The sequence below is a fragment of the Salmo trutta genome, chromosome 3 (genome assembly GCF_901001165.1).
Source record: "Salmo trutta chromosome 3, fSalTru1.1, whole genome shotgun sequence".
Lineage (NCBI taxonomy): Eukaryota > Metazoa > Chordata > Actinopteri > Salmoniformes > Salmonidae > Salmo > Salmo trutta.
This window is the reverse complement of record NC_042959.1, coordinates 36,638,785-36,660,991: the sequence shown is the minus strand read 5'-3', so window position 1 is coordinate 36,660,991 and position 22,207 is coordinate 36,638,785. Positions and strand designations below refer to the sequence as shown.

Genomic DNA, 22,207 nt, shown 5'->3' with positions numbered 1-22,207 from the left:
CCTCTGCAGGGGGAGTGTTTGTGGCAGACGAGGTGCAAACAGGTTATGGCCGTGTGGGGAGCCATTTCTGGGTCTTCCAGCTGCAGGGTGATGGTTTCTGGCGCGTGGTCAGACACTGCTACAAGGCCTTAGGAAGCAACAACTTTGCAAACATATCAGTGTCAGTGTTTGCTGCAGTCACAATTCAGTGAAGAGTTAACACTATTCTTATTTTGGTATAAATCTTTGCATTACTTTTAGAAGAGAACCTGTAAGGGGAAATATCCTTTGGTCTCTTCTCCCATTCCAGACTGAAAGAGGATTATATCTGTGTCAGTACAGACGGCCCCTGGGAGAACATTGTCAAGTTTAAACCTCCCATGTGCTTCAGTATGGAGGATGCAGACTTGGTGGCAGACAGGATACACCACATTCTCACAGGTGACTGGAACACTTACCCTATAGCCTTGACTTATCACAACACATTTACACAGTTGTATAGTATACATTTATTATACTTGAGACAGAATACCCAGTCTCAACAAAACATTTAAACCCAAGTCGACTTAGCCTCCACAACTGCAGTGTTTGCAGAACTTAAGGTTCAGAGAGCTTACACCGACCTGATATCTGCCGACACAGAAGTGTTGGGGGACCATTTCTGAACCAGACCAACGGCACTTACAACAGTCTTGATGGATCCATACTACACACCACCTAAGCAGGTGTGTAGGGACCTGTTGACAATTCTACTTTTCCTTTTCAGACATGAGGCGCAGTCATCAAAAACTGGACAGTGGAGATTTCTAAGGTTTGTACAAACCTGTAGAAAGATTTAATTGCATCAGACAGTAAGAATTGGTCACAATCAGAAGGAGTCAGAGGTAGTGTTGTTGATAGTGTGATGTACTCCTCCAGTAGATTTCACTAACCGTTAAAAAGTGCATTTCTCAGACATTGGATTTCATAGGGCAAAGTACCGGGGCCCGTATCTACAAATCTTCTCAAAGTAGAAGTGCTTATCTAGGATCTGTCCATAGAAATGGTATTTATGATCTAAAAAGGCAAAACTGATCCTATATCAGCATTCCTACTTTGAGGTGCTTTGTGGATATGGTCCCAAAACTTGGGTATTTTGCTTTTCATACAAACTGCAGTCATCATGGTGGAAAATAAAAGGGAAGGAATGCAGACTTATTCAACACAGCCAATCTCAAATATCCATACCACAATTAAGGATAAAAAGCCAAATTGTTAAGACATTAAGAATACACTACTAGATCTACCAAACACAATGTTTTGTGATATTTCATGAAGTGGAATTAGTGACTGCTTTTGATTCTGCATGAGGGATATAAGAGAAGCAGTGACATATGCAACAGAAAGGCAATACATTTCTACTATAAAAACACTAAAGTCGTGATCCTCACATTTATACTTCCCTGTGGAAATAGATACAATCACATAGCAACTACTGGATCAAGAAGTGGTCAAAGGTCTACTGATACAGTAGGAAAGTGTATGTTAGGCTGCGTTTACACAGGCAGTTCAATTCCCTACTAAATTGGTGTTTTCACCCATCAGATCACCTCTGTGAAACAATCTGTGATTGGTCTTTTGACCAATTAATTAGTGGGGAAAAAATAATAAAAATTGGGCTGCCTGTGTAAACAGCCTACTTGACGTGAAATGGACACCGGCCCAGGCAGACTGATGAGGTCACTGCCAGCTGATCTTGATAACTGCAACATTGCATGGCAACAGTGACTTTGTACACATGACTGTATTGATGACAGACAATGTATGGGGTGGGCGTGCACTTACCAGAGGACTACAGTTATTACCTTGACTTATCCACCTATAAAAACATACCAAATACTGTAGTTCAACGTCAGATCCATAGTGGGGTAAGATCAGCTAGCTCGGAAAAGTAAATCGACGCGCAGGCTACGTAGCACAGCTTTCAACCCATTGACTGAGCCAGTTATCCCTCTGCCAGCAAAGTATCTGCCACCGCATCCCAGAGAGGCATCCGTCCGTACGGCACGATTTTAACCTTACCCAAGACAGGACAAGTAATCCATTTAACAGTACAAAGCAGTTAACAGTAACCAAAACAGCATTAGGGGGAGGGTTTATAAATAATAACAAAAGGATCCACGTGTAATATAAACCAAATGTTTATTTCTACCAATTTGCCCAAGACACTAGAGGAATGAGTTTCCAGAGAGAAAGGGAAGGCCCTCTACTTACATTAACAGGCTTGCGCTCAGTTGTACTGTATCGTATGTAACACTAGTAAAGCCACTTTTAAAAATTACAGAGAAGATGGGGGGGACCTCCTTAAAAGCCAAAAAACTAATGCTGGTTGTCCTCGTCTACTAGCCAAATGCAAGCATTCACTAGACAGGCTTACAATGAAACCTTTGATTAGTTTTTAAATCTCTTATTTCACCTCACCCCACATCTGAAGCCATGCAACTCGCGTCAAACACTCAGCACGGGTAAATGTTTTACTAATCCTAGAAATAACAAAAAAAAAATGAAATTGTTTTATTTCAAAAGCTTCTGAAAGCACTGCTCCTGTTTGTTGGCAAATCCAGTAGACATGTAAAATACAACCACACAATACATTAGATTCAAAAAGGTACCAAAAAGTACAGTAAAAATAACACTTCCATCTCTGGAAATGTGAATGGACAAAACAATATATAAAAAAAAAAGAAAAGAAAAAAAAAGGTGGAAAAGTGACATTTGCTTCCCCAGTTCCTCACTTGATCTGTACATATGGAGCATGAGTCCAAATTTCTGCCAACTCCAAAGGAAAAGCCAAAGCCCATGTTCACTGTGGCCGGACCATGGGTTTCTTTTTTCTTATTTACTTAAGACCTTAAGAGAGAAACATGGTGCTTACAGTTACTGAGCATAACCAAATGGCATTTAGTATTACACAGGGACACCATGATGTTTATGAATGACTTAAACAGTTGTATACTTCTATTAAAAATGAACACACTCAGAGTGGGGAGAACGTCAAAGGGGACATGACACCTAGCTGCCATACCTAGCACCCCATCGGAAAGGCCCTAATGCTTATACTGGGTCAACCACCACCTCAACCCTTATTGATCAAGTAGTGTTTGTAGGGATGCATCTTAAAATGGTTGGCACATGGAATGAGTCCATTATTAATGAATTGCAGACCCTCCCCACCCACCCACTCCCCCCCGTTAACAAACGTTTGAATGGGATCAGACTAGATGGGAGAAATTTTGGAGTCAAAAGGCACAAATGGTTACAGCTAGATTGTCATATCACCATAGATGATGCAAAAATGCATACCTGCACTACATGTGATCAGTATGGCTTGTAGCTACTCTGGTGGCCTCCACGTCTTGGAGTTTTCCCATAGCCTGCATTGCCCTGGTCTGGAGGACAAGAAAGAAAGGGACTGAGTGTCTTCCGGACGACAAGGACCAACAAAGTTTCTCACATTTGCGTTTTTTTGGGTGGTTATCGCTTACTGTAGTCGTAGCCACCCCCATAGCCATAGTATCCAGCGGAGTAGTCGTAGTTGCCGTAGCCTCCATATCCGCCGTAGCCTTGCTGTCCACCATAGCCGTAGCCCTGGTTACCATAGCCCTGGTTCCAGTAGTTGTTGTATCCGCCACCTTGGTTCCAATTCTGGCTCTGACCTGAGAAGATTAAGTTACAGTGATTAGAAGCACATAGAGCAGAGTTATATAAGCAACTACTTTGATCTTGGGACTGGGGTGAGAGGAGCCCATTTTAGAACCCGTTTCGCCAGGTTAAATCCACAAGGTGTTTGGTGTAGATAGTCACCTCCACGGCCCCTGCCTCTTCCTCCACCTCCACGGCCGCCATATTGCTGCTGCTGGTACACCTCTTTGGGCTGTGCTATTTTAATCTCACACTGGAACAGATCAGTAACATGAAGACTTAAGTTAGACATGGAAAAAACCTTTGCCACACCCACTGCATGGATCTTAAATGTGAAGGTTACATGTTACCTGAGGAAACCACAGAATTTGTTCTATACAGAAATCTAAAGCTTAATTTGAAAGTAGGAGGAAGTCAACTCTGCAATCACACGTACAAATAGAGACCGTGCACACACACACAACCCTGCAATGCATTGACTGCATTACAATTCTTACCTTGCTTCCACTGACGTTATGGAATTTCTTTTCTAACACTTTTTTGACAGGAGTTTCATCCTTATACGTGATGAACACGAACCCCCTTCTCTTTTCCGTCTTTGGGTCCTGTGGAAGCTCAATTGTCTCGATCTGCAGGTCAAAGGAAAATAAAACAATTACTGTTAAAACACCACCAAGTCAGTGTTACCCCCAAAGATAGATGTTGATACTGTACCTCGCCAAAGGTTCCAAAGTACTCTTGGATAACTTCCTTGTCGGTGTCTGGGTTGAGGCCACCAACAAAGATTTTCTTTACGGGCTCCTTCTTCATAGCCATGGCCTTCTTGGGGTCGATCTGTCGTCCGTCAAGTCGGTGTTCCTTCTGTTCCAAAACCTAGACAAAAAGGGAGAAAAAAAATTTGTCAGAGAATGAAGAATGGCAATAGTAGTATGACTGCAGGGATGTTGCCAAGTTGTAATATTCCACATGGGAACACTGACATTCAATATGCATTACAGTCCTTAGATAAAAGTAGCAAACCCCAAAAACATGTTCTCTTACCTTGTCTACACTGACTGCTTCTTTGAATAGAATAAAGCCAAAGCCTCTTGACCGGCCTGTCTGCTGGTCCATCTTTATGGTGCAGTCCGTCACTTCACCGAATTTAGAGAAATAATCTTTAAGATCTTTCTTACTTGTGTCCCAGCTAAGTCCTCCAACAAACATTTTCCTAGCAAAGAAAAAAGGATAACTGACTAAATATAATGGTTCGGGAACATCTAGTACAGGGTTCCCCAACTGGCAGCCAGTGGGACGAATCTGGCCTGTGGTTGGTTTTATTTGTCCCCCCAAATTCGGAGAAAAAAATGTTTATATCTTTTTTGTTGTTTGGTGGGTGAATTTTCATTGTTAGATAGAAGACAAAAAAAAACAAGGAAACCAGCTTCAAGTGATAGATTTAAGAAATCTGTTCCCAAGTATCCCCAAACATAATCGTATACAAATATGATCAAGGTTTGAAATTATGTTTTAGTCAACACACACATATGTGTATTTGTTTTGACCTTTTTGCAGTCCATAAATTATTTGTAATTACGTTCTGGCCCCCTTGCCAACCGCTCAAAAAAATATATATATATAATTTAAAAAAAATATATTGTCCCGCGGCTGAATCTAGTACTCTACAAATCAGTGGCCATTGCTGTTGTAGAAAGGCTGGGCCTACTACTGTATATCCAAAACCACATCATAAACCCCAAATGTCTGACCAGAAAGTCCGGTGTGTGCCCTAAACAGAATAAACAACCTAGCCCTGCAAAAAGATACAATCGGCGGCGAGGGAGTGTTACATTTGATCGCTGCTGGAAGTGCCCCCCTCCCATTGCTCCCCACATGGCGCCAACTAAGCCAGACCGAACAAAGGAGCGATGCAATCCATTAGCACTCTGCCGAGATCGAAAACATTTCTGTACTCACCCTGCATCCTCCTCGCCTTTGCTGGCGTTGATCTGTCCGCCTTCGCCTTCGGTAGCACCATTTTGCGAATCTTCTCCCTCTACTGCCGTCTCGTCTTCTATGCAGGCTTCGGTCTCTTCCTCGCCTTTATTCAGGGTTTCGGTCTCTTCCGTTTCATCGGCTGTCTTGGCTCCGTTAAAATCATCCTCGCCTTCGTGGCCGTTTTCTGATGTTTCCATAAACTGTTGCTCGGTGTCAGACATTTTGTAATAGTTAGGTTCCCCGTTCCTGCACAAAATGAAACATTGTTACAAAAGGACCTGTACAATTATGTAACCCACTCGCCGTACATGCTTCGCCATTTATGCTATGCCAGTGAATACACTCCCCCACCATTTTGGCTTTACACATTGCTTTTTGTACATGTATGGGAGACAATGTTCCCGGAATGCAAGCGATACATGGCAATCGACTCATCGAATGAGGGTGCAACAAAATATATTTTTTTGCACGGACTGAATGTAAAAACCAAATATCGTCAATGTAACTGTGTCGCGCGGATAAACCGTTAGCATGAACCATACCACTCCGTTACGTAATGCGAAGGCCATGCGAGCTGTTTTGCTACTCAAATATTACAGCCACATTTATGCCTAACACCGAAATAACGAAAATAGTTATTCTTATGGTACTTACACAAATAAAAATAAGATGAATAGATGGAAAATAATCCCCTAAAGCCTCTTAGTGATCACACAATCAGAAAACAGTCTTCAATATGGATTCTCCCATACAACGCCAACTCGTGGTTGGTTTTATAGTACCCGTTAAACAAAAAACGACCTTTCATTTAGGGGGCCTCTGATTTGATCCCCAAAGCTGCCTATCATGGCCATGGCCAATTATGTACCCCGATTCAGTGTACACGCCCACTACACGTAAGAACTTGCAGTACCTTTTATTATTTTAGGTACATTCTTGAAGAAACAAGCCTGCAAACTACAAAACCATATAATTTTGTTTTGGGGGGGGTTGACGGAAGCTGAGGCCAAGAGACCAGAGGTGGCAGAACGGAGTACTCGGGTTGGGGTGTAGGGTTTGAGCATAGCCTGAAAGTAGGGAGGGGCAGTTCCTCTTGCTGCTCCATAGGCAAGTACCAATGTCTTGTAGTGGATGCAAGCTTGGACTGGAAGTTAGTGGAGTCAGGGCCAGAATAATGCAGGGGCTTACCGGGGCTGAAGCCCCTTGGCCCATGCCGTGAGGGGCCCAAGAGGCAGCAAAAACAAATAAGTATATATACAGTATATCAAATCAAATTGTATTTGTCACATGTGCCGAATACAACAGGTGTAGACCTTACAGTGAAATGCTTACTTACAAGCCCGTAACCAACAATGCAGTTAAGAAAAATAGTTAAGTAAAAAATCATTAAAGAGCAGCTGTAAAATAACAGTAGTGAGGCTATATACTGTACAGGGGGTACCGGCACAGAGTCAATGTGGGGGTGGGGGGGACGGCAATGCAAATAGTCTGGGTAGCCATTTCATTAGCTTTTCAGGAGTCTTATGGCTTGGGGGTAGAAGCTGTTAACCTGTTGGGGATAGGGGGCAGTATTTGCACGGCCGGATAAAAAACGTACCCAATTTAATCTGGTTACTACTCCTTCCCAGTAACTAGAATATGCATATAATTGTTTGATTTGGATAGAAAACACCCTAAAGTTTCTAAAACTGTTTGAATGGTGTCTGTGAGTATAACAGAGCTCATTTGGCAGGCCAAAACCTGAGAAGATTCCAAACAAGAAGCGCTCTCTCTGACTATATCTTGGCCTTCTTGATCATCTCTAACCAAAACAGGGGATCTCTGGCATAACGTGACATTTTCTAACGCTCCCATAGGCTCTCAGAAGGCGCCAGAACAATGAATGGTGGCTTTGAAGGCCCTGGCTGAAAAACATTAGCGCATTTGGATAATGGTCGATCTGAGGACAATGAGACTGGAGGCGCGTGCACGAGCCGACACCATGTTTACTTTCTCTCTCTTTGAACGAAAACAACGACTCCCGGTCGGAATATTATCGCTTTTTTACGAGAAAAATAGCACAAAAATTGATTTTAAACAGCGTTTGACATGCTTCGAAGTACGGTAATGGAATATTTAGAATTTTTTTGTCACGAAACGCGTCGGGCGCGTCACCCTTCTTTACCCTTCGGATAATGTCTTGAACGCACGAACAAAACGCCGCTATTTGGATATAACTATGGATTATTTGGAACCAAACCAACATTTGTTATTGAAGTAGAAGTCCTGGGAGTGCATTCTGACGAAGAACAGCAAAGGTAATCAAACTTTTCTAATAGTAAATCGGAGTTTGGTGAGTACCACACTTGGTGGGTGTCAAAATAGCTAGCCTGTGATGGCCGGGCTATCTACTCAGAATATTGCAAAATGTGCTTTCACCGAAAAGCTATTTTAAAATCGGACATAGCGAGTGCATAAAAGAGTTCTGTATCTATAATTCTTAAAATAATTGTTATGTTTTTTGTGAACGTTTATCGTGAGTAATTTAGTAAATTCACCGGAGGTGTTCGGTGGGAATGCTAGTCACATGCTAGTCACATGCTAATGTAAAAACCTGGTTTTTGATATAAATATGAACTTGATTGAACAAAACATGCATGTATTGTATAACATAATGTCCTAGGATTGTCATCTGATGAAGATCATCAAAGGTTAGTGCTGCATTTAGCTGTGGTTTGGGTTTATGTGACATTATATGCTAGCTTGAAAAATGGGTGTCTGATTATTTCTGGCTGGGTACTCTGCTGACATAATCTAATGTTTTGCTTTCGTTGTAAAGCCTTTTTGAAATCGGACAGTGTGGTTAGATTAACGAGAGTCTTGTCTTTAAAATGGTGTAAAATAGTCATATGTTTGAGAAATTGAAGTAATAGCATTTCTAAGGTATTTGAATATCGCGCCACGGGATTACACTGGCTGTTGAGTAGGTGGGATGCAAGCGTCCCACTGGCCCAGAGAGGTTAAGAAGGCTTTTGGACCTAGACTTGGAGCTCCGGTACCACTTGCCGTGCGTTAGCAGAGAGAACATTCTATGACTAGGGTGGCTGGAGTCTGACAATTTTTAGGGCCTTGTCGGGTGTCTGAAGTAAATCCTTCGTGTCCAACTCGTTAAAGAAAAAAATCTTCATCCAGTACGAGGTGAGTGATCGCTGTCCTGATATCGGTTATAAGAGACGTGGCAAAAACATTATGCACAAAATAAGTTACAAATAAAGCAACAAAAAAAAACAATAGCACAATTGGTTAGGTGACCATCTCCTCCAGCAGCATTTTGAATATATTATACACCGTCTATGTAGTATATATTTGATATTTTTTCACTGCAACTGCCAACCACAGGAAGACTCAAGAGCCCACTCTCAATGAGTATAGACAGTCTGCTGCCAATTTAATTTTTACTGTTATTTTACCAGGTAAGTTAACTGAGAACTCATTCTCATTTACAGCAACAACCTGGGGAATAGTTTCAGGGGGATGAATGAGCCAATTGTAAGCTGGGGATGATTAGGTGGCTATGAGGGCCAGATTGGGAATTTAGCCAGGACACCAGGGTTAACACCCCTACTCGTACAATAAGATCTTTAGTGACCACAGAGAATCAGGACACCCATTTAACATCCCATCTGAAAGACAGCACCCTACACAGGGCAGTGTAGGGTGCTGTGGTATTGGGATATTTTTTAGACCAGAGGATAGAGTGCCTCCTACTGGCCCTCCAACACCACTTCCAGCAGCATCTGGTCTCCCATCCAGGGACTGAGCAGGACCAACCCTGCTTAGCTTCAGAAGCAAGCCAGCAGTGGGATGCAGGGTGGTATGCTGCTGGGTAATCATCAGATGGGGGGGAGAAGAGGTGGTAGGGGGACCACACGGTTAATTGGGGAGCCCTGCCTTGATTGGGTAACTGATTAATAAAAACAAAAACTGCATAATAAATAAATGTGACTGGTCAATTGTGTGAGTCAGGGGCTGGGCCCACATCTGTAGGGGGCCCAAGAGGCTAAAAATACTTATCTAAATGACTTTTTATCCAACCACAGGAGCCCGCCCTCAATGTTCAAAACACACCAGAGAGCATAATTTTGCCACAGAGGATCAATAGTTTATCAAAAATAACTGTGGATTAAGTTTTATTACAAGCACATACAGGCATCTGCCAAAATTAAGGAAACGCCAACATAAAGTGTCTTTAAAAGGGTGTTGTGCCACCACGAGATGCCAGAACAGCTTCAATGCAACTTGGCATAGATTCACCAAACCATGCCAGGGAAATACACCCCACATCATAACATATACATTGTATCCCTTGTGGCAATTACCGGTATGCCTACAGGGAAGGCTGCAGTTTGGGCAAGCGTGACAAATATAGGCTACAGCTTGTTGCATTGTGGCTATAGACATATAATCCATAGAAGGGTTTTGTAACCTCTTACCCTGGCAATTTGACTGTTAAACTCATGGGTACACTAGCAATGGATGCCAGTCCTGACTTGAATGGGAACTGCCATCTATGGATTATATTTTTATGGTTGTTTATGGCTGTAGGTTTGCCTTTTGCAGATTTCAAAATACAATTGCGGGAAAAACTTACAGTTTGGAAAGTCAATGCCTACTGCTGAAAAGAGAAGAGTAATCTGTCTGTAGAACCATTACAAACACTTTTTCTCAACAACTCCCAATTTGTAGCTAACAGCAGCACTGTTTTTCAAAGTACCTCATCTTAAGATAGGCTATTGCCACGACAAGCGCATCGTGGCAGAGTGATGAGCTCTACAGCAGAGTCTCACAACTCAATCGCTGGATGAAAACTGTTTTCTGCCCCTCCCAAAAGATAGAATTTGTAGATAACTGGCCCTCTTTCTGGGATTCACCCACAAACAGGACCAAGCCTGGCCTGCTGAGGAGTGACGGACTCCATCCTAGCTGGAGGGGTGCTCTCATCTTATCTACGAACATAGACAGGGCTCTAACTCCTCTAGCTCCACAATGAAATAGGGTGCAGGCCAGGCAACAGGCTGTTAGCCAGCCTGCCAGCTTAGTGGAGTCTGCCACTAGCACAGTTAGCGTAGTCAGCTCAGCTTTCCCCATTGAGACCGTGTCTGTGCCTCGATCTAGGTTGGGCAAAATTAAAAATGGCGGTGTTCGCTTCAGTAATCTTACTAGTATAAAGACCTCCTCCATTCCTGCCATTATTGAAAGAGATTGTGATACTTCACATCTCAAAATTGGGTTACTTAATGTTAGATCCCTCACTTCCAAGGCAGTTATAGTCAATGAACTAATCACTGATCATAATCTTGATGTGATTGGCCTGACTGAAACATGGCTTAAGCCTGATGAATTTACTGTGTTAAATGAGGCCTCACCCCCTGGTTACACTAGTGACCATACCCCCCGTGCATCCGGCAAAGGCGGAGGTGTTGCTAACATTTACGATAGAAAATTTCAATTTACAAAAAAAAAAACAATGACGTTTTCGTCTTTTGAGCTTCTAGTCATGAAATCTATGCAGCCTACTCAATCACTTTTTATAGCTACTGTTTACAGGCCTCCTGGGCCATATGCAGTGTTCCTTACTGAGTTCCCTGAATTCCTATCGGATCTTGTAGTCATAGCAGATAATATTCTAATTTTTGGTGACTTTAACATTCACATGGAAAAGTCCACAGACCCACTCCAAAAGGCTTTCGGAGCCATCATCGACTCAGTGGGTTTTGTCCAACATGTCTCTGGACCTACTCACTGCCACAGTCATACTCTGGACCTAGTTCTGTCCCATGGAATAAATGTTGTGGATCTTAATGTTTTTCCTCATAATCCTGGATTATCGAACCACCATTTTATTGCGTTTACAATTGCAACAAATAATCTGCTCAGACCCCAACCAAGGAAGATTAAAAGTCGTGCTATAAATTCTCAGACAACCCAAAGATTCCTTGATGCCCTTCCAGACTCCCTCTGCCTACCCAAGGACGTCAGAGGACAAGAATCAGTTAACCACCTAACCGAGGAACTCAATTTAACCTTGCGCAATACCCTAGATGCAGTTGCACCCCTAAAAATTAAAAACATCTGTCATAAGAAACTAGCTCCCTGGTATACAGAAAATACACGAGCTCTGAAGCAAGCTTCCAGAAAATTGGAACGGAAATGGCGCCACACTAAACTGGAAGTCTTCCGACTAGCTTGGAAAGACAGTACCGTGCAGTATCGAAGAGCCCTCACTGCTGCACGATCATCCTATTTTTCCAACTTAATTGAGGAAAATAAGAATAATCCGAAATTTCTTTTTGACACTGTCGCAAAGCTAACTAAAAAGCAGCATTCGCAAATGGAGGATGGCTTTCACTTCAACTATATCGAATCTTCCATTCCTCTCAAAAATTTTAGAAAAAGTTGTTGCGCAGCAACTCACTGCCTTCCTGAAGACAAACAATGTATACGAAACGCTTCAGTCTGGTTTTAGACCCCATCATAGCACTGAGACTGCACTTGTGAAGGTGGTAAATGACCTTTTAATGACGTCAGACCGAGGCTCTGCATCTGTCCTCATGCTCCTAGATCTTAGTGCCGCTTTTGATACCATCGATCACCACATTCTTTTGGAGAGATTGGAAACCCAAATTGGTCTACATGGACAAGTTCTGGCCTGGTTTAGATCTTATCTGTCGGAAAGATATCAGTTTGTCTCTGTGAATGGTTCGTCCTCTGACAAATCAATTGTAAATTTCGGTGTTCCTCAAGGTTCCGTTCTAGGACCACTATTGTTTTCACTATATATTTTACCTCTTGGGGATGTCATTCGAAAACATAATGTTAAATTTCACTGCTATGCGGACGACACACAGCTGTACATTTCAATGAAACATGGTGAAGCCCCAAAATTGCCCTCGCTAGAAGCCTGTGTTTCAGACATAAGGAAGTGGATGGCTGCAAATTTTCTACTTTTAAACTCGGACAAAACAGAGATGCTTGTCCTAGGTCCCAAGAAACAAAGAGATCTTCTGCTGAATCTGACAATTAATCTGGATGGTTGTACAGTCGTCTCAAATAAAACTGTGAAGGACCTCGGCGTTACTCTGGACCCTGATCTCTCTTTTGAAGAACATATCAAGACTGCTTCAAGGGCAGCTTTTTTCCATCTACGTAACATTGCAAAAATCAGAAACTTTCTGTCCAAAAATGACGCAGAAAAATTAATCCATGCTTTTGTTACTTCTAGGCTCGACTACTGCAATGCTCTACTTTCCGGCTACCCGGATAAAGCACTAAACAAACTTCAGTTAGTGCTAAATACGGCTGCTAGAATCCTGACTAGAACCAAAAAATTTGATCATATTACTCCAGTGCTAGCCTCCCTACACTGGCTTCCTGTTAAGGCAAGGGCTGATTTCAAGGTTTTACTGCTAACCTACAAAGCATTACATGGGCTTGCTCCTACCTATCTTTCCGATTTGGTCCTGCCGTACATACCTACACGTACGCTACGGTCACAAGACGCAGGCCTCCTAATTGTCCCTAGAATTTCTAAGCAAACGGCTGGAGGTAGGGCTTTCTCCTATAGAGCTCCATTTTTATGGAATGGTCTGCCTACCCATGTGAGAGACGCAGACTCAGTCTCAACCTTTAAGTCTTTACTGAAGACTTATCTCTTCAGTAGGTCCTATGATTAAGTATAGTCTGGCCCAGGAGTGTGAAGGTGAACGGAAAGGCTGGAGCAACGAACCGCCCTTGCTGTCTCTGCCTTGTCGGTTCCCCTCTTCCCACTGGGATTCTCTGCCTCTAACCCTTTTACAGGGGCTGAGTCACTGACTTACTGGTGTTCTTCCATGCCGTCCATGGGAGGGGTGCGTCACTCGAGTAGGTTGAGCCACTGACGTGGTCTTCCTGTCTGGGTTGGCGCCCCCCCCTTGGGTTGTGCCGTGGCGGAGATCTTTGTGGGCTATACTCGGCCTTGTCTTCGGACGGTAAGTTGGTGGTTGTAGATATCCCTCTAGTGGTGTGGGGGCTGTGCTTTGGCAAAGTGGGTGGGGTTATATCCTGCCTGTTTGGCCCTGTCCGGGGGTATCATCGGATGGGGCCACAGTGTCTTCTGATCCCTCCTGTCTCAGCCTCCAGTATTTATGCTGCAGTCGTTTATGTGTCGGGGGGCTAGGGTCAGTCTGTTACATCTGGAGTATTCTCTTGTCTTATCCGGTGTCCTGTGTGAATGTAAATATGCTCTCTCTAATTCTCTCTTTCTTTCTTTCTCTCGGAGGACCTGAGCCCTAGGACCATGCCTCAGGACTACCTGGCATGATGACTCCTTGCTGTCCCCAGTCCACCTGGCCATGCTGCTGCTCCAGTTTCAACTGTTCTGCCTGCGGCTACGGAACCCTGACCTGTTCACCGGACGTGCTTGTTGCACCCTCGACAATTACTATGATTATTATTATTTGACCATGCTGGTCATTTACGAACATTTTAACATCTTGACCATGTTCTGTTATAATATCCACCCGGCACAGCCAGAAGAGGACTGGCCACCCCTCATAGCCTGGTTCCTCTCTAGGTTTCTTCCTAGGTTTTTGGCCTTTCTCAGGAGTTTTTCCTAGGGAGTTTTTCCCAGCCACCGTGCTTCTTTCACATGCATTGCTTGCTGTTAGGGGTTTCAGGCTGGGTTTCTGTACAGCACTTTGAGATTTCAGCTGATGTACGAAGGGCTATATAAATACATTTGATTTGATTTGACCATCACCGTGAGTAGCCTATGGCTTCATCATTAGGTGAGTCAGTTGCCACTGGAAATATTACTTAATCGCCTACCGATATATATGCATTTATAAACTGGGTGTGTCGAGCCCTGAATGCTGATTGGCTGACAGCTGTGGTATATCAGACCGTATACCACGGGTATGACCAAAATGTACTTTTACTGCTCTAATTACGTTGGTAACCAGTTCACAATAGCAATAAGGCACCTCGGGGGTTTGTGGTTTATGGCCAATACAGCACGGCTAATGGCTGTATCCAGGCACTCCGCGTTTCATCGTGCGTAAGAACAGCCCTTAGCTTTGGTCATATACCACACCACCCTGTGCCTTATTGCTTAAATATTGCCTCCTAATATAGTACAATCTGTGTGTCATTTCATTGGCCTGGGCTATTGTTTGTTTGAATTCAAGACCAGATTGATCTCCGTTTGTCAGAGTAGCCACTCATTTTGTTAATTTGTGTGGTATTAAAAAATATTCAGCTAATGTCTTCTATCATGTAAATGACGTAGAATTGCATGCGTTTTTAAAAAGACCAGGGTTTTTTTCACACCGTGGAGAAAAATAAATAAATCCCATGTGTGGAACCACAAAAAAACACCTCTACTTAACTGTAGCCTATGCCACATGGCAAACGTTATGGCTTTATTAGAAATTTACTTTTTCATAGACATTAAATTTACCATGCCTCAAATTGCATCTTGGTGCATGGATTTGCTTACAGAAAATGATGGTGTGACAGGAAGGGGGGAATAGCCTCAGGGCCTATGATTTCTTAATCCGTCCCTGAGTGGAGTGTGCAGAGGAGCTGGATGACATGGGAGAACTTGGGGAAAGTTGGAACACCATGCAGCATTCTGGAGTTGCAAGGGTTTGATGGCACAAGCTGGGAGCCCAGCCAACAGCGAGTTGCAGTAGTCCAAACGGGAGATGACAAGTGCATGGATTTGGACCTGCGTTGCTTCCTGTGTGAGGTAGGGTCGTACACTACAGATGTTGAGCATGAACCTGCAGGTGCGAGTCACTGCTTTAATATTTTCAGAAGAGGACAGGGTGTTGTCCAGTGTTCTATTTGTGACACTTGACGCGCTGCAAGTCCTGCCTCTCCCACCTCATTGGTTTTTAGGAGCATAAACCCACGTGGGTGATTGAAAGATGAACTGAGGTATCCAGTCCAGTTGGTGGTGGTAATGCACCTTCAAGTTGGTTGCCAACCGCCATATAAAGTCCAAAGAAGAAGAAGCCTGAAGGAGAGATTAATAGAAACTAACTCGGTTTATCCTTTTATCTGTGGATTAATTGTCAGAGTAGAGGACCTTGTGCATTTCAGGTCAAATAACAACCCAATGATTATATCCCAGGACAAATTAGCTAGCAACAGCAAGCTAGCTAGTTAAATTGCCATAAATGTTTAATGCTTTTCAACCTGTCCCCAAATCAATATAGTTTGTTCAGAGTTCGTTTTGATATTTAAACCTGCGTGTCCTGATCTCGTCTGGTGGAGGTGGACAAAATCAACATGCGCCCTATGGCACTTGCTCGCCAGCATGTAAGACTCACTAATTATTTAATTACCTTTTTTTGCACTAATCATTGATCTGGCTTTCAAGTGTCTGAAAACGCAATTTTTGTTACAAATTTAACCAGAACATCCACTAATAATGACCAACTTCTTGTAGCAGGCATTATAGAAAATGAAAACAGGTCTCAAACAATCTCTCAAGCACAAGCCCACGTGGTAGTGAGTAGCCAGCTGATCTTTACATTTAAAGTCTAGCCAACTTGGATCTATTTCCTTGCTAAGGTAGAACAGTTATGAATAGACCCTCGTGTCCCGTCTCCAACTGTTTAAAAATCACATTTTATTGGTCACATACACATAGCAGATGTTAATGTGAGTTTAGCGAAATGCTTGTGCTTCTATTTCCGACAGTGCAGTAATATCTAACAAGTAATCTAACAATTCCACAACAACTACCTAATACACACAAATCTAAAGAGATTTTTTTATTTCACCTTTATTTAACCAGGTAGGCAAGTTGAGAACAAGTTCTCATTTACAATTGCGACCTGGCCAAGATAAAGCAAAGCAGTTCGACAACATACAAAAACACAGAGTTACACATGGAGTAAAACAACATACAATCAATGATACAGTAGAAAAATAAGACTATATACAATGTGAGCAAATTATGTGAGATAAGGGAGGTAAAGGCAAAAAAGGCCATGGTGGCAGAGTAAATACAGTATTGCAAGTAAAACACTGGAATGGTAGATTTGTTATTTGAAGAAAGTTCAAAGTTAAAATATAAATAATATGGTGCAAAGGAGCAAAATAAATAAAATAAAAAAAGAAATACAGTAGGGAAGAGGTAGTAGTTTGGGCTAAATTATAGATGGGCTATGTACAGGTGCAGTGATCTGTGAGCTGCTCTGACAGCTGGTGCTTAAAGCTAGTGAGGGAGATAAGTGTTTCCAGTTTCAGAGATTTTTGTAGTTCGTTCCAGTCATTGGCAGCAGAGAACTGGAAGGAGAGACGACCAAAGGAGGAGTTGGCTTTAGGGGTGACCAGAGAGATATACCTGCTGGAGCGCGTGCTACAGGTGGGTGCTGCTATGGTGACCAGTGAGCGGAGATAAGGGGGGACTTTACCTAGCAGGGTCTTGTAGATGACCTGGAGCCAGATGGAATAAGAATATGTACATATAAATATATGGATGACCGAGCGGCATAGGCAAGATGGTATAAAATACAATAGACATATGAGATGAGAAATGCAAGATATGTAAACATTGTTAAAGTGACTAGTGATCCATTTATTAAAGTGGCCAATGATTTCGAGTCTATGTAGGCAGCTGCCTCTCTGTCAGTGATGGCTGTTTAACAGTGTTTGAATAACAGCCTGTTCAATTTGTTTTGATATTGAAACCAACTGGCCTACCTGGACAAGAAAATGCTTATTTCTCAGAATGAGTTGCCAATTCCTTATATAAATACATATTTTTATACTCACTGCACATTTATAACACAGACTAGACAACTAGCACATACTGTAAGTCTGTGGCTAAAATGCTGCTAGCTTTTTGGGAGTTGAGACATAAAAAGGTAGCGTTAGAAAGGTTAAGTTCTTTTACAGTAAAATAATTTCTCTAAGCGTTTCGGTGTGCAAATGACTGATTTTGTTGGACCAAACCTCAAATGCAAATAGCGAGTTTGTCAGAGTAGATTGAAGTTCTCTTTTGTAATTGTTGTGAGTGGCAGGGGGAGGTGCTTGGTTTGTGTGTGCAAGTGGGAAGGTGCACAGTGCACACAGCACAGGAGCGAAGGAGACGAGACCAAAATGCGCTAAAACAAATTCAAATTATTTTGATATATCACCCAACCCTAGCGGGCAGGCCTTGTCGAGAGGAAGAGCAGCTCCCTCTTGTCGAGGTTGAGCTTGAGATGTGTGTGTTGCCACCTGGGTGTCAGAAGGGGGTAAGGAGAAAAGTAGTTGTGTCATATGCATAGTAATGATAGGAGAGGCCATGTGAGGATATGATGGAGCTGAGTGACTTGGTATATAGAGAGAAGAGGAGAGGGCTAGAGACGCCCAGCCCTCAGAGGGTGGAGAGGAGGATCTGATGGTTCACGGTGTCGAAGGCAGCAGATAGATCAAGGAGTATGAGAACATGAGAGTCAGCTTTGGAAGTGCGGAGAGCCTCTGTGACAGAGAACAGCAGTCTCGGTTGAATGATCCATCTTGAAGCCTGACAGGTTAGTGTCAAGATCGTTCTGTGAGAGATAGCGAGAAAATTGGTCAGACAGCACACTCAAGTGTTTTGGAAAGAAAATAAAGGGACTGTGGTTTGTAGTTTTTGGCATCAGAGTTGAGGGTTGGTTTCTTGGAGGGGAGCAACTCGGGCCATTTTGAAGTCAGAGGGGACGCAGCCAGTGGTCAGGGATGAATTGATGAGGGAAGTAAGGAATGGGAGAAGGTCTCCAGAGATGGTTTGGAGAAGGGGATGGGTTTGAGCGGGCAGGTTGTCAGGCGGCCGGACCTCTCTAGTCACATGATTTCATCTGGAGAGAGAGGTGAGAAAGAGGTCAAGGCGTAGGGTAGTTCTGTGTGAGTGGGACCAGTGGACTCAATAGGCTGAGTGAATGAGGAGCAGATGTCGTCAACCTTTTCAAAGTGGTTGACAAAGTCCTCCGCAGATGGAGGATTAAGGAGCAAGAAGATGGAAAATAGTTTCCTAGGGTTAGAGCTTGAAATTTGGATGATAGGTCCTCTGGAAGTTTAGTTTAGTTTTCTTCCTTTTTCGCTCAGCTGTCCGCAGCCCTGTTCTGTAAGCCCGCAATGAGTCACTCAGCCACGGAGCATGAGGGGAGGGCCGAGCTGGCCCGGGAGGAAAGGAGACAGTGCAAGTCACAGGATGTGGAAAGGAGGAGAGTAGGGTTGAAGAGGCAGAATCAGGAGGGAGAATTATTTAGCAGAAGGGAGAGATGATATGATACAAGAGTAGAGTAGTGGGGGAGATTGAGAGAGCGAAGACTGCAACGCCGCATGATCATCTGGGTCGGGGCTGAGAGACTAGGGTTCGAGTAGAGGGAGACAGAAAAGGAAACAAAGTAGTGATCATAGACCTGGAGTGGGTTGCAGTGAGATTAGTAGGCAAACAGCATCTAGTAAAGATGAAGTCAAGCATATTGCCTGCCTTGTGTGTGTGCGTGTGTGGGTTGCATGTTGTTTATCAGCAGTCAAAGAAATGAACCCCATAAGTGGTCAGCTACACACTGCACGTTTTTATGTGCAATTCTTATTTTGTATACCATCATACTGTAGGCAATCATCCCCTCCTCCCGAAAATGAAGAGGGAAGAAACAGGTTCCTGGTGTCTAAATATCATTTTTTATTACATCACAGGATTTTATGTTACAGTTTCCTGAACATTAATTTAACCGATAAAGGCACATGCATGGTATTTTCTAGTCTGGGCAGCCGAAAGTGGGCGCTAGAGCTACGCTATCGTCTAGGATCAACGCTCCGCAATTAAAGCTAGTTGAGGAAAATTATGCATTTGGCAGCCTAAATGGATGATGCTTTATGTATGAGCCGGTCCACGGGTGACAAGAATGTATTACCGGCTTGGCAAATCAATCCTAGACGATGCAGATCTAGCGCCCACTATCAGCTACCTAAGCTAGGTATTTTCCCCATCTCTGTGCTTATGCTGCTTCCTCCCCAGTTGCTCCATCAAATATTTTAGGTTTGTTGGGATTATTTCTGACTAGCCAATCAGCCAGCCAAGTCTTCGGAGAAAAACACAAATAACTGAATTTGTTTATTCAGGAAAAAAAAGCAAATGTAACATGTACTGTTGAAGGTGCATAGTGTATGTCCACATTTCTCATTCCACCCTGTTACTTACGAAGGGGGAGACAGGCTTCTGTTTGCAGAGCTCAGTGAATCTCCTGAGCAACGTGGGGCTCACAAACCTGCCCAGGTAGTCTTTGGCTGCCTCTCCCATGGGGATGGACTCGATCATAGCTGAACAGAGAGCGGGACACCCGGGTGTATCAGAGAGAAAATTTACAGGGGTATAACACACTGACTACAGAAAAAAACCCTCCAACTTCTATGTCAATGTAAACCTGATGTACTTTCTGTATGTATGGTACTCTTTGCAATATACAGTCGTGGCCAAAAGTTTTGAGAATGACACAAATATTAATTTTCACAAAGTCTGCTGCCTCGGTTTATATGATGACAATTTGCATATACTCCAGAATGTTATGAAGAGTGGTCAGATGAATTGCAAAGTCCCTCTTTGCCATGCAAAATAACTGAATCCCCAAAAAACATTTCCACTGCATTTCAGCCCTGCCACAAAAGAACTAGATGACATGTCAGTGATTCTCTCGTTAACACAGATGTGAGTGTTGACGAGGACAAGGCTGGAGATCACTCTGTCATGCTGATTGAGTTCGAATAAGACTGGAAGCTTCAAAAGGAGGGTGGTGCTTGGAATCATTGTTCTTCCTCTGTCAACCATGGTTACCTGCAAGGAAACACGTGCCATCATCATTACTTTGCACAAAAAGGGCTTCACAGGCAAGGATATTGCTGCCAGTAAGATTACACCTAAATCAACCATTTATCGGATCATCAAGAACTTCAAGGAGAGCGGTTCAATTGTTGTGAAGAAGGCTTCGGGGCGCCCAAGAAAGTCCAGCAAGCGCCAGGACCGTCTCCTAAAGTTGATTAAGCTGCGGGATCGTGGCACCACCAGTACAAAGCTTGCTCAGGAATGGCAGCAGGCAGGTTGTGAGTGCATCTGCACGTGTAACCGATGTGAAATGGCTAGTTAGTTAGCGGTGGTGCGCGCTAATAGCATTTCAATCAGTGACATCACTCGCTCTGAGACTTGAAGTAGGGTTTCCCCTTGCGTTGCAAGGGCCGCGGCTTTTGTGGCGCGATGGGTAACGTTGCTTCGTGGGGTGTCAGTTGTTGATGTGTGCAAGGGTCCCTGGTTCGAGCCCGGGTTGGGGCGAAGAGAGGGACGGAACCTACACTGTTACATTGATGCTGTTGACCCGGATCGTTGGTTGCTGCGGAAAAGGAGGAGGTCAAAGGGGGGGGGGGGTGAGTGTAACCGATGTGAAATGGCTAGTTAGCGGTGGTGCGCGCTAATAGCATTTCAATCAGTGACATCACTCGCTCTGAGACTTGAAGTAGGGTTTCCACTTGCATTGCAAGGGCCGCGGCTTTTGTGGCGCGATGGGTAACGTTGCTTCGTGGGGTGTCAGTTGTTGATGTGTGCAAGGGTCCCTGGTTCGAGCCCGGGTTGGGGCGAAGAGAGGGACGGAACCTACACTGTTACACACGCACAGTGAGGCGAAGACTTTTGGAGGATGGCCTGGTGTCAAGAAGGGCAGCAAGAAGCCACTTCTCTCCAGGAAAAACATCAAGGACAGACTGATATTCGGCAAAAGGTACAGGACTGCTGAGAAGTCATTTTCTCTGATGAATCCCCTTTCCGATTGTTTGGGGCATCCGGAAAAAAGCTTGTCCGGAGAAGACAAGGTGAGTGCTACCATCAGTCCTGTGTCATGCCAACAGTAAAGCAACCTTGAGACCACTCGTGTGCGATTGCTTCTCAGCCAAGGGAGTGGGCTCACTCACAATTTTGCCTAAGAACACAGCCATGAATAAAGAATGTTACCAACACATCCTCCAGGGGCAGCTTGTCCCAACCATCCAGGAACAGTTTGGTGACGAACAATGCTTTTTCCAGCATGATGGAGCACCTTTGCCATAAGGCAAAAGTGATAACTAAGTGGCTTAGGGAACAAAACATCGATATTTTGGGTCCATGACCAGGAAACTCCCCAGACCTTAATCCCATTGAGAACTTGTGGTCAATCCTCAAGAGGCGGGTAGACAAACAAAAACCCACAAACTCCAAGCATTGATTATGCAAGAATGGGCTGCCATCAGTCAGGATGTGGCCCAGAAGTTAATTGACAGCATGCCAGGGCGGATTGCAGAGGTCTTGGAAAAGAAGGGTCAACACTGCAAATATCGACTCTTTGCATCAACTTCATGTAATTGTCAATAAAAGCCTTTGACACTTATGAAATGCTTGTAATTATACTTCAGTATTCCATAGTAACATCTGACAAAAATATCTAAAGACACTGAAGCAGCAAACTTTGTGGAAATTAATATTTGTGTCATTCTAAAAACGTTTGGCCACGACTGTAGGTCAGGTTGAACTTGCATTAAATGGATAGCT

The 22,207-nt window shown here is 43.5% G+C and overlaps 1 protein-coding gene and 2 long non-coding RNA genes across 4 annotated transcripts; 1 reads left to right on the top strand and 2 right to left on the bottom strand.

Moving 5' to 3' along the window:
- The first annotated feature begins 16 nt into the window (after window positions 1-16).
- LOC115174633 (uncharacterized) lies at window positions 17-2,625 on the top strand. Its single transcript, XR_003871813.1, has 2 exons — window positions 17-420; window positions 746-2,625. It is a non-coding gene; the product is annotated as an uncharacterized LOC115174633 (long non-coding RNA).
- LOC115174622 (heterogeneous nuclear ribonucleoprotein A/B) lies at window positions 2,144-6,424 on the bottom strand. 2 transcript variants are annotated; one of them, XM_029733343.1, is made up of 9 exons: window positions 6,292-6,424; window positions 5,617-5,883; window positions 4,702-4,870; window positions 4,375-4,533; window positions 4,158-4,289; window positions 3,823-3,913; window positions 3,504-3,674; window positions 3,322-3,407; window positions 2,144-2,868 (listed from the first exon to the last, which is right to left on the bottom strand). In XM_029733343.1, exons 2-8 carry the CDS (start codon window positions 5,856-5,858, stop codon window positions 3,337-3,339), a joined length of 1,035 nt encoding a protein of 344 aa, XP_029589203.1. In that variant the 5' UTR covers window positions 5,859-5,883; window positions 6,292-6,424; the 3' UTR covers window positions 2,144-2,868; window positions 3,322-3,336. The 2 variants fall into 2 exon arrangements, with proteins under 2 accessions (XP_029589203.1, XP_029589212.1); XM_029733352.1 differs by having other exon boundaries at window positions 3,850-3,913.
- A 12,873-nt stretch (window positions 6,425-19,297) lies between these two features.
- LOC115174621 (uncharacterized) lies at window positions 19,298-20,143 on the bottom strand. The gene is made up of 2 exons (XR_003871809.1): window positions 19,841-20,143; window positions 19,298-19,721 (listed from the first exon to the last, which is right to left on the bottom strand). It is a non-coding gene; the product is annotated as an uncharacterized LOC115174621 (long non-coding RNA).
- Between the last annotated feature and the right edge of the window lie 2,064 nt (window positions 20,144-22,207).

Coding starts and splice junctions, on each gene's coding strand:
- LOC115174622 (XM_029733343.1), bottom strand. CDS start 5,858: ATGTCTGACACCGAGCAACAGTTTATGGAAACATCAGAAAACGGCCAC. Junction 4,290..4,374: donor ACTTTGGAACCTTTGGCGAG/GTACAGTATCAA, acceptor TTTGACCTGCAG/ATCGAGACAATTGAGCTTCC. Junction 3,675..3,822: donor AAGAGGCAGGGGCCGTGGAG/GTGACTATCTAC, acceptor TAATCTTCTCAG/GTCAGAGCCAGAATTGGAAC.